We start from the raw sequence: 12,405 nt of genomic DNA, 5'->3' as shown, positions 1-12,405 counted from the left end.
CATGCCACCCCCCTCTTGAGTCGATGATGGACACAGAACAAACAAATCCATTTCAGATAGGGTGTCTTCAGATGGCACACATTTGCTGATGGTTAAAGAGGCCAATTCTTGAGAGGCAAGTTCTGACACGGGTGTTGTATATGAAGCTACCAGATGTCACTGTGCATTGTTGTTTTGGGCATTGGCCTCTGTTACCAAGGCACATGGACTCTGATCATCGTGGTGGTGCATACCAGTACACAGGATGTGTCGCCATTTTCTGTGATCAGCTTACTGGCTCCCACAATTGCTTTGAGGCAACACTTGCCAGTTCCCTTGAAGTGGAACTTCAGGCATTCTATCTGTCATCTGTCTCAGTAGAAAGTCCTTGGGTCTGTGACTGTCTTCAATCCTGTGGAAATCCCAACAATAGACAACAAAGCTGTCACCATTTGATAAGTGATAACAAACTTGGGAGCTCTGCCTTTGAGGGGACAACTGTATCAATGACTCTGTCCTATCAGGATATACACAGAATTCATGCCAGACAGTGAAGATGGAAATTTCTGAGCTTTTATTCTGGTAGCTGTAAGTCACCCATGTTTGACAGCCATACAAGAAAGTACTGAGAATATGGACCAAATAAAGAATTAGCTTGGTCTAAGGTGTTATTCCAGCTAGCAAATATCCCATAGGTAAATATTGTACGGTCGGTTATTGACATGCAAAGATATGTTAAAATTGCTGAAAAAAGAAACATGCTCTCAAAGTTTTCCATCTTGCACTCAGGACAAATTCACAGGATGAGTGGTGATGCCCTGATGAGTACAATTTGAAAAGCTTTGACAAGCTTCTTCTTTGTAGCAACACCTAAGTTCTGCGCTCCCATGAGTCTGTGTTAATAATATTTATACACCAATATTATTTTATGCAAATTCACCCTAGTATCTTGAATAAAAACAGAAGATGCTGAAAACTCAGCAGGTCTGACAGTGCTAACCTTTGTGCCACTGTGGCACAACGGTAAGCACTGTTACCTCACAGCACCCGGAACCCAGGTTCAAATCCAGCTTCAAGTCATTGAGCAGAATTTGCACTTTGTCCCCTCGCTGCATGGGTTTCTTCCCACAGTCTAAAAATATGTGGATTAGGTTGATTGGCCATGCTAAATTAACACTTAGTGCCAGGGGGATTAGCAGGGCAAATATATGGGGTTATAGGAGATGGACCTGTGTTGGGTTATGGTCAGTACAGACTCAATGGGCCAAATGGCCTCTTTCTGTACTGTAAGGGTCCTATGATCCTACTTGTGGAGAGAGAATAGAGCCAATGTTTCAAATCTGGATGACCCTTCAAAGGTTAAATGGGATGAGCTATGTAGCTGTAGGTCTTTCTCTTCCATTCAAAGATAATGACTATTAACGAGTGATGAATTCTCTCTGCACATACATTTGTATATTTTAAAAATGCAAAGATGGAGTCCAGATTTTTAGAATTTGACTTTAATATGCAGGTGAAATTAAACTGAGCAACATACAAAGGAATGTCAGAAGGCAAATGCAGGAAGACTTCTCCCTCTACTGCCTCGGAATTGGTTTTGACGTGGACTATGACTTTCTGGAAAGGATAGCTCTCGAAAACCGAGGAGTAGCTCGGCGCATTCACGCAAATGTCAATGCATCCAGTCAGCTGATGGTAATGCACTACTAATAACAATCAGTGAAGGCTCCTTTGCTTCTGATTTTTTAACTCCCATTGCTTCTGTTTTCCGTGTCAGTTCAGTTGTGGACAGTAAATCCAATTCTTTCCTCCAACATTTCTTTCTCAGTGGTGAAAGGGTTGATGTTGCAATTAACCTTAAGATGCACTGTGACAGATTCATTATCCCTAATTAGTCAAAAAAATATACTCATGGTTGCATTAGAGACATTTCTCTTGGGCAAATTGATGGTAAGAATCATAATTTCACCCCAAGTCATTTCCTTTGTATAACTTTTACAGTTTTACATTGGCAAGCATCAAATGAAAACAGAAAATGCTAGAAAATCTCAGCAGGTCTGGCAGCATCTGTGGAGAGAGAATAGAGCTAATATTTCAAGTCAGGATGACCCTTCGTTCTTGGTCATTCAGACACAAATTCAGGCTTCAAGCTCTCTTCTCTCTCCACAGATGCTGCCAGACCTGCTGAGATTTTCCTGCATTTTCTGTTTTTGTTTCAGATTCCAACATCACTAATTTGCTTTTATCTAAGTGAAAATTGGAGTTTTTTTAGTCTGATCTACTTTCTTTTAACTATGTGCTTTATTATTCTTTCCATTCCTTTACTGGTTCTTCTATTTTTGCACTTCAAAGTTGTATCCTATTTCGAGGTTATTTTGTTATAAGGATATCTTTGCTCCAAAGAGAATTTGTTCACGGTCTCCCTGTCTAATCCATTCCAAATCCAAATAGGGGAAGCAATGGTGTTAGGGGTATTGTCACTGGACTAGTAATCCAGAGAGCCAGAGTAATGGTCTGGGGACCCAAGTTTGAAACCCACCATGGAAGATGGTGAAATTTGAATTCAATAAAAATCTGGACATAAAGTCTAATGGTGACTATGAGACCATTGTTGATTGTTGTAAAAGCCTATCTGATATCCTTTAAAGAAGGAAATCTGACATCCTTACCTGGTCTGGCCAACATGTGAGTCCAGACACACAGCAATGTACTTTGTGTAGTTGACTCTGAGCTGAACTCAGTTTGAGGGCAATTAGGATGGGCAACAAATGCTTGCCTTGCCAGTAACTCCCACATCTCATGAAAGATGAAAGAAAAAAAAATCACCTTCCTGGATATGCTGGGAGGTTGTCCACTTGTAATAATCTATGTGGAGGGGCAAATGCAAGGTCAACACTTGACAGCATAACTCACCTCCAACTAAGCAAAGGGTGGCTTACCACTCCATGGGGGTGTACATTGGAGTATCTGTCACTCGATTTTCCAGTCCTCTTACTAATACGACAGGTTGGGCCCTACTATTCCTAAAGAACCCCCTTCTGGCACAATTCATTCTGGATGATATCACCGTATTGATGTGTTGAAAAGTTCAAGTCCAATTTAGTTACCAGACTGTGGTTCTAATTGTGAATGACAGGATTTCTATGAAGAAGTGGCCACTCCATTGCTGAGAAAGATCGAAATACACTATGGTGACGATGTGACAGATGTGACACAGGATCGGTTTGACAAGTATTTCAGCGGTTCTGAGCTAATTGTGGCAGGAAAATTAGCAAAGAAGGAGCCTTCAAATATAAAATGCCTGGTGACAGCATCTTCAGTAAGTGCACACAGCAACACACTGATCTCAGCACAACTGTTTGAAACTTGATAAATATAACCTAGTTCTTGCAGTTGTAACAATTACTTGTTGCATGTTTAGCCCAAAATTTCCAGTAGAGATTATACTTCACTTCACATAAATGTTTTTTAGTGAGTTGCAGTCTGTTAAAGCTCCTAACACAACAAGGATACAGTAACAATATGCTCATTAGCCCCATTCTTAACACAAGTTCATTTCTCAACTGTGCGCTGACAATAAAATGAAAAGTCAACATAAAGAGCGAAGGGTGGGCTGAAGATGTGGAGAGAGAACGTGGGAATGAGTAAGTAACAGAAGGAAGGTGAGAAACAATGGACAAACGACAAGAAATGAGGAAAGGGAGTGAGAAATTAGGAAAGGATGCAGGAAGAAGATGAAAGGAATTTAAGCTTGCAGTTGTTAACAATGTTAAAACAGCCAAAGTGCTATTACAATGAATTACATGATGGAATTTAGCAATTGTCGCTATGTAGTCAGGGCACTAAATTAACTCTTTGTTCTTCTGCGACCAGTACCTCCATATTAACTTGAACAGATAGACAGGAACTTGGTTTATCATCTCAGGTACAAAAGTAGCATTTAAGGGGCAACTAGTCGAATACATGGATAGGCCAGGAATGGAAGGATGAGGACTCCGAAAGTGGATAAGGTTTTAGTTTTGGCAAACATCCTGATTGGCGCAGGCTTGGAGAGCCGAAAGACCTGTTCCTGTGCTGTACTGTTCTTTGTTCATCCAAATGATGGTACCACTAGCAGTGAAATACTTCAACTGAAATACCAACACAAGTCACCTAAGTGTTTGAACCTAAAATGTATAACTGGGATTGGAAGATTTGAATTATAAGAGAGACTGGATAGACTGGGACTTTTTCCCTGGGATGTAAAGTTTATTTATTAGTCACAAGAAAGGCTTACATTAACACCACAATGAAGTTACTGTCAAATTCCCCTCGTCGCCACACTCCAGTGCCTGTTTGAGTCAATGCACCTAATCTGCACGTCTTTCAGACTGTGGGAGGAAACAGGAGCAAACCCATGCAGATACATGGAGAACTTGCAAACTCCACACAGACAGTGACCCATGCCAGGAATCGAACCCAGGTCCCTGGCACTGTGAAGTAGCAGTGCTAACCACTGTGCTACCGTGTCACCAGAGGAAGAGGATGACCTTTTATAGTGGTTTATAAAATCATGAGGGGCATATATAAGGTGAATAGCCAAGGTCTTTTTCCCAGGGTAAGGGGAGTGCAAAACTCGAGGGCACAGGTTTAAGGTGAGAGGGGAAAGATTTAAAAGGGACCTGAGGGGCAACTTTTTCAAACAGAAGGAAGTGCATGTATGGAATGAGCTGCCAGAGGAGGTGGTAGAGGCGGATACAATTACAACATTTAAAAGACATTTGGACAGGTACATGGATGGGAAAGGTTTAGAGGGATATGGACCAAATGCAGGCAAATGGGACTCGTTCAGTTTAGGAAACCTGATTGACATGGATGAGTTGGGTTGAAGGGCCTGTTTCCATGTATCATTATGACTAAATATGAACTAAATGGGAAAAATTGGCAAAGACCAAGATACTTGGCAAAAGGCAGCAGGAAATGATGAAAAGCCATAAATGTATATAGTAACCTTAGAGTACGTACTACCTATAAGTGAGGTGGGTATAAATCTGGAGTGCAAGCAGGATAGGTCTGAACTTTTTTAGTTGTTTAATCATCTAGATTATTGTCTGAGATTTTCAGCAATAATTCATCTTAAACTTGAAGCTTTGGACTGTTTTAAACAATTCAAATTTCAACAAAAAATTTCAGAGAAAATGGATATTTGTACGATTCACAGCGGAGTTGTAAATTGGGTTGTTAATGTGTCAGGTGATAGGAAACAAACTGAATATAATTTGAATAGTTTTGGTCTGAAAAATAAGGTTTAATAGCAATAACCTACCAAATATATCATTTTGAATATCTTATTTTTAAGTGGGATATATAAAATTACAGAAGCTACCAAATAATTAAGAATGTGGGATGAGCAGAGGAATATTTTTCATAGACTTGTATTAGTCAGCAACCAAATCACTTCATATTAATAACACTTGTGCCATAATTCATGATGTGTCTGATAAAATTAAAGAACAATTTATTGACATCAGTCTTTAACTTCCTCTTGCTTGCATCTTGTTAACCTATTCTTACCATTTAAGTTAGGATAGCCTAGATTGTCTGACAAGCCCAAGTCTCTGAAGATATTCCTTTCAATTCAGCTCTGTGACAGAGGGATCAGCATTTTTAGCTATTCTCCATACCCTGTCTGACTTTTAGGCAAAATGTTCAAGGTGCACCCTGATCAGAGAACTATACTGCTTAGTCATGACTTCCTCTGGTTTGTATTCTACAGTGCTGGCTTTGTAACTCACCATTCTATTAGTTTTCGTGATTGCTGGTGTGAACTAGTTCAACATATTAGCAATTGCGTCTACTAAAATGCCACAGTCTCTTTCTTTCAGTTTTGTTCTTAATTATTTTAACTATGGGGTGAGTGGCATTTTGTGTTTAAATGAGTTTAATCTGGTATTGCTATGCCAATTTACACGTTTTATCAATTGACACTGGCTATGCTGCTATGAATTGATGATGTGGGAATGCCGGCGTTGGACTGGCGTAAACACAGTAAAAAGTCTGACAACACCAGGTTTTAGTCCAACCGATTTATTTGATAATACTCACAAGCTTTCGAGGGGACTGCCTCTTCGTCAGGTGAATGGAGAGAACTCTCCATTCACCTGACGAAGAGGCAGTCCCCTCGAAAGCTTGTGAGTATTATCAAATAAATCGGTTGGACTAAAACCTGGTGTTGTCAGACTTTTTGCTATGAATTGACACATAGTGACACTGTGGTTAGCACTGCTGCCTCACAGCACCAGGGACCTGGATTCAATTTGCACGTTTCCCCCTTGTCTTTGTGGGTTTCCTCTGGATTTCCTCCCACAGTCCAAAGATATGTAGATTAGGTTAAATTGCTCCTTTGTGTCCCAAGATGTGTAGGTTAGAGGGATTAGTGGCGTAGATACATGGGGTTACGGGGATAGGGTAGGATACTCTTGTCAGCGAAGTAAATGCAGGCTTGATGGGCCCAATGGCTTCTTTCTGCACCGTAGGAATTCTATGATTCTATATTTTCAGAACTGCTCACCTAAGGTATTACAGACACCAAAACTAAAAATATCTGCTTTTGGCAGTCCATTACATTGGCTTGCATTTGTCTCAATTTCAAAGTTGCTGTTTGTCTTGAGTAGAAATGGTTGTGTTAATCATTAGTTTGCATTTGTTAACGTGCACTTTATGCAAGAAAGCCATAAGTAAATAACAAAACTCATTAATATTCAGTTCACTTCCGTCTACTTAAATCCTTCTAATTCACTCTGTGGAGCTAGAGTTTGGACTAAGTCAATACTTCTGAAACTTTTCTCCACTGTGTCTCCATTTTGTTGCTTCACAGTTGAAAATCGGTGGTGGAGGGAGAGGATTGTTGAGTTTAGTGGAGGTTTAAGTATCGGCGATACAGAAACAAAAACAACTCAGACACCTACCATGTTGCAGAAAAATGGGCCTCAGACCTCACTGGATTAGGCTATGGCCACTGGCAAAAAAAAATGTACTTTTTAAGGGCCCCACAGCCAGACCTGGGACTGCCTTGGGCTAGTGACCCCAGTAGCTCATTCCACAACCACACTGTGGCACGAACCTCAGCTGGAAAACTCTGGACAAGGCACCAGCTGCAGCTTAAATAAAGCTACAGGAATTAATGGAACTGGAAACAACTGGGAAAAGGGTCACAACGCAAAAGGAACATATTGTAGAGCACTTGACAAATAAATGAATAGGGCAGGAATAGAGGGATATTGTCCCCGGAAGGGTAGGGGATTTTAGTTCAGTCGAGCAGCATGGTCGGTGCAGGCTTGGAGGGCTGAAGGGCCTGTTCCTGTGCTGTAATTTTCTTTGTTCTTTGCTCACAATAATAGTGTTAGCAAGTTGTACAATCTATCACACATTGCAGGCAAATTGTGCACACGTGAATGTACCTGTGATAAATATTCAGGACTGCATGTGAATATTTGAGCACTATGTATGGAGTATTTATGTGCGCGTGAAATTTATTTTAATACAGTGATTTCACTATTAAAAGCAAGCTAGCTAATGATTTTATTTAACCAGCAAAGAAAGTGGAACTGAGCAGCGGCAGATCAGCCATGATCTTATTGAATGGCGGGGCAGGCTCGAAGGGCTGGATGGCCTACTCCTGCTCCTATTTCTTATGTTCTTAAATTTCAGTTGAACATGTGAAGAAGTCTTTTCAGGTATATTTCTGTTTACTGCAATGCTTTCCAAGCAGCACTTTCTGTGCCTTTCACGTGTTTTGGGGAAGGGAAGCTGCAAATAAAGATTGTTTCTATTTTGTCCCAATGTGTCTGATTTTTTTTGATTAAAGAAACCTAATCACAAATATATCATCTGGTAATCACACTGCTAGTTAGATTTAAAGATTTGGTTTTATTTTTCATCTTTTGCACTGGAATAGATAATTTAATCAGGGCACAGCACAGCAAATTGAAGACAGTGCACATGACAACACAAAGACAGTAAAAACATTGTGGAGAAATCTCAGGGCATCAACAGAAAATGTTTCATTCTTGTGAGCGGACGTTGCTGGTAAAAGTCCACCAGAATTCATTCCAAAGCAATTCCAGATTATTAACATGTAACAAGATTAATATAATGCATTGATGTGAAACCCTGACACATTCTTTACATTTTCTGTTCTTTCTCAGGCAAATGATGACCTCACGTTTGAAGTAGACTCGCCAACGGATGAGCTCGACAAGAGTCTGGCTAAGCAGAAATACGTTCTTCCTGAGTTTACAAAGCAGCTTTGGGCCTATCTTACAATTAACCAGCTGTTAGCTGAGAGGTTAGTATTCTTGGTCAACATACCTTATCTGATGAAAGGTCATCTCAAAGAACAAAGCCTGCACTGACCAAACTGCCTGACTTAACTAAAACACCCTACACTTCTGGGGACCATATCCCTCTATTCCTATTTTATTCATGTATTTGTCAAGACGTCCCTTAAAAGTCCTGTATCTGCTTCCACTACCTCCCCTGGCAATGAGTTCCAGACACCCACCACTCTGTGTAAAAAATCTGCCTCATTATTCTCCTTTTAAAACTTGTCCCTCGCACCTTAAACCTGTGCCCCCTAGTAATTCACTCTTCCACGCTGGGAAAAAGCTTCTGATTATCCACGCTATCCATGCTTTTCATAATCTTGTAGGCTTCTATCAGATCTCCCCTCAACCTCCATCGCTCCAATGAGAACAAATGTTGGCTAAGATTTTGCACCCGCACTCACCACGAGTGCCAATGTTGACACGGACACAAAACCCTGCAAGAGGCCAAAACCAAGAGTTACGCAGGCGAGGTGGCACAGTGGTTAGTACTGCTACCTCACAGCACCAAAGACCCAGGTTCAATTCTGAGCTTGGGTCACAAGTTCTGATGATTCACCAACTCACAACGTATCTCTTTTTCCTCCTGAACATGATGGCTAATTTGCTCATTATTAACATTTGTTCACAAACATGACATATATAGGCAAAGACAAAATTGCAAAATGATCACAGATTGGAATGTGAAGAATGGTTGGAATGTGTGTCGGTATATGGCGCTTGACATAAGAACATAAGAACATAAGAAATAGGAGCAGGAGTAGGCCATCTAGCCCTTCGAGCCTGCCCCGCCATTCAATAAGATCATGGCTGATCTGTCGCTGCTCAGTTCCACTTTCCTGCCCTCTCCCCATAACCCTTAATCCCCTCTCTTATCGATTGATGAGCCGCAGAGATAAGCCGCGCCAATCTCATTGATTACCTGTAAAGACTCACATTCCAACCATTCTTCACATTCCAATCTGTAATTATCTTTGCTTACGTATGCCAAGTTTGTGAGCCAACCTCCACTCACCTGATGAAGGAGCAGCACTCCAAAAGCTCGTAATTCCAAATAAGCTTGTTGGACTTTAACCTGGTGTTGTGAGACTCTTACCATGATGGTATTGTCCATCTGTGTTATGTTGATTGTCCTTTTTGTCAGACACTAAGGTTTATTCACATAAAGTTGTCTCCATTTCCCTTTCACAACAGGGCGTTGGCTCAGTCAGCTTTACAGAAGAGGAACATCACGAGCAAAATTTTGGGTCTTGCACTGGTTCACCAATTTGTAACTCCTGTGACGGCCATGTTGGTGGAAAGTGAGGAAACTGGTCAGAAGCTGCTGGCAGATTCTCCAAAGAGCACCAGGAACGGATGTTGTAAAGGTTCGTTATCATTCAGCATGAGGAACATTTTATAGTCATGCTTTCAACTTAAATCTCCTTCCAGGTACTTTGACAGGACTCAAATTCACTTGAACGAACTTTCATTCATCAAACATTAATTAAATTATATTAATGATTTGGATGGAAATATAAGAGGCATGGTTAGCAAGTTTGCAGATGACACCAAGATTGGTGGCATAGTGGACAGTGAAGAAAGTTACCTCCGATTGCAATGGGATCTTGAACAATTGGGCCGGTGGGCTGACGAATGGCAGATGGAGTTTAATTTAGACAAATGCGAGATGATGCATTTTGGAAGATTGAACCAAGGCAGGACTTACTCAGTTAATGGTAGGGCATTGGGGAGAGTTACAGAACAAAGAGATCTAGGGATATGGGTTCATAGCTCCTTGAAAGTGAAGTCGCAGGTGGACAGGGTGGTGAAGATGGCATTTGGCATGCTTGATTTCATTGGTCAGAACATTGAATACAGGAGTTGGGATGCCTTGTTGAAGTTGTACAAGACATTGGTAAGGCCACACTTAGAAAACCGTATGCAGTTATGGTCACCCTATTATAGAAAGGATATTATTATTATTATTATTATTATTATTATTATTATTATTATTATTATTATTTATTATTATTATTATTCTAGGAAGAGTGCAGAAAAGATTTACTAGGATGCTGTCAGGACTTAATAGTTTAAGTTATAAGGAGAGGTTGGATGGACTGGGTCTTTTTTCTCTGGATCATAGGAGGCTGAGGGATGACCTTATAGGGATCTATAAAATAATGAGGGGCATAGATAAGGTAGATAGTCATAATCTTTTCCCAAAAGTAGTGGAGTCTAAGAGGGCATAGGTTTAAGGTGAGAAGGGAGAGATACAAAAGTGTCCAGAGGGCATTTTTTTCACACAGAGGATGGTGAGTGTCTGGAACAAGCTGCCAGATGTAGTAGTAGAGACAGGTACAATTCTGTCTTTTAAAAAGCATTTAGATAGCTACATGGGTACAAGAGGTATAGAGGGATATGGGTCAACTGCGGGCATTTGGGATTAGCTTAGGGGTTTTAAAAAAATAGGGCAGCATGGACAAGTTGGGCTGAAGGGCCTGTTTCCATGTAAATCTCAACATTTTAGATACCAAACTCATCAGCTTACAACAGTTGCAACACTTTTATCTCATTGCACTTCAACTCTTGAACTTTAACACTCAACTTTTAACTGAAAGCGAATATGACCCAGTTTTGTGAGCTAAATGACCTAATTTTTTCTGCCTTCATTTGTGGGACATGGGTATCTCTGGATGGACTAACATTTATTGCCCATCTCTAGTTACACTTGACCATTGCTGTGGCTTCAGAATCACATGTAGGCCAGACCAGGTAAGGGCAGCAGATTTCCTTCCTTAAAGGACATTAGTGATCCAGATGGCTTTTTCCGACAATCTTTATTGAATTCATTTGCTGTGGCGGGATTCGAATCCAGGTCCCCAGAACGTTAGCTGAGTTTCTGGATTAATAGTCTAGCAATAATACCACTAGGCCATCACTTCCCCATGCCCTTCCGATATGGATCTCTCCTCGTGGTTCTTTTGTCTTCTCTTGAAGATGTTCTCCAGGACACACTTGTGATGGTGGGTCTTGTGTTATTGCTGGAGTCAAAGGCTGAAACTCAAACTTTCCTAATCTTCCAGAAAGTTCTTTGGCACTCAGCCAATGATATCATCAGAAACCAATCACAATGTTTGATTATGGCCAATGGAGCTTTTCGTAAACTTCTCCCAAATGTTTATACCAAGCTGCATTTAAGTTTCATAAACTCGCTATATGTGGTGATAATAATGGCTCCGGCATGTGTCTATCATAGTCCAAGCAACTATCCTTATCTCAATGCAGGAAATGTCAGCTTACAGTTTATAGGCCAGGTCATGACTCACTGCAGCCTTTTAAGCTGCATCTGTGGTTAATTATAACCAAAGTTCCCAATATGTTTGTCACTCGTTGTCACAGTTGCCACTGGGGGAGGCAATGGCCTCGTGGTATTATCACTAGATTATTATTCCAGAAATTAGTGTTCTGGGAACTCAGGTTTGAATCCTGCCACAGCAGACAGTGAAATTTGAATTCAATTTTTTTAAAATCTGGAATTAAGAATCTACTGATGATCATGAGACCATTGTCGATTGTTGGAAAAACACATCTCGTTCACTAATGCCCTTGAGGGAAGGAAATCTACCATTCTTATCTGCGACTACAGAAATCTGGTTGACTGCCCTCTGAGCTGGCCTAGGAAACCATTCAGTTCAAGGGTAACTAGGATGCAAGGTGGCATGGTAGCAGAGTGGTTAGCACTGCTACTTCACAGCGCCAGGGACCCGGGTTCGATTCCCAGCTTGGGTCACTGTTTGTGTGGCGTTCTCCCCGTATCTGCATGGGCTTCCTTCGGGTGCTCCAGTTTCTTCCCATATTCTGAAAGACGTGCTGGTCAGATGCGTTGACCCGAACAGGCACTGGACTGTGGCAACTAGGGGAATTTCACAGTAACTCCATTGTAAGCCTTACTTGTGACTAATAAATAAATATTATGGGTAATAAATGCTGGCCATCAGCAACAGCCACATCTCAAATGAATTTTTTAAAAAAAATTCTGCAGTTGTTGCTGTAATCGTTGTTGCACTCGGCCCCCTGGCCA

At 40.9% G+C, this 12,405-nt stretch overlaps 1 protein-coding gene across 1 annotated transcript in view; it reads left to right on the top strand.

Annotated features, from left to right (window-relative positions):
- itih2 (inter-alpha-trypsin inhibitor heavy chain 2) overlaps positions 1 to 12,405 on the top strand; it is a 79,718-nt gene that overhangs the window by 42,394 nt on the left and 24,919 nt on the right. The window contains exons 12-15 of the mRNA XM_080207908.1: positions 1,493 to 1,674; positions 3,116 to 3,298; positions 8,166 to 8,305; positions 9,537 to 9,709. Of these exons, the coding sequence (XP_080064034.1) occupies positions 1,493 to 1,674; positions 3,116 to 3,298; positions 8,166 to 8,305; positions 9,537 to 9,709 (678 nt within the window). The remainder of the gene's footprint in view (positions 1 to 1,492; positions 1,675 to 3,115; positions 3,299 to 8,165; positions 8,306 to 9,536; positions 9,710 to 12,405) is intronic.

The sequence above is a fragment of the Carcharhinus amblyrhynchos genome, chromosome 19, assembly GCF_965287045.1.
Source record: "Carcharhinus amblyrhynchos chromosome 19, sCarAmb.v2.hapA, whole genome shotgun sequence".
Classification (NCBI taxonomy): Eukaryota; Metazoa; Chordata; class Chondrichthyes; order Carcharhiniformes; family Carcharhinidae; genus Carcharhinus; species Carcharhinus amblyrhynchos.
Note: the sequence above shows the minus strand (reverse complement) of the source record. Positions and strands in the feature narration are given on the sequence as shown.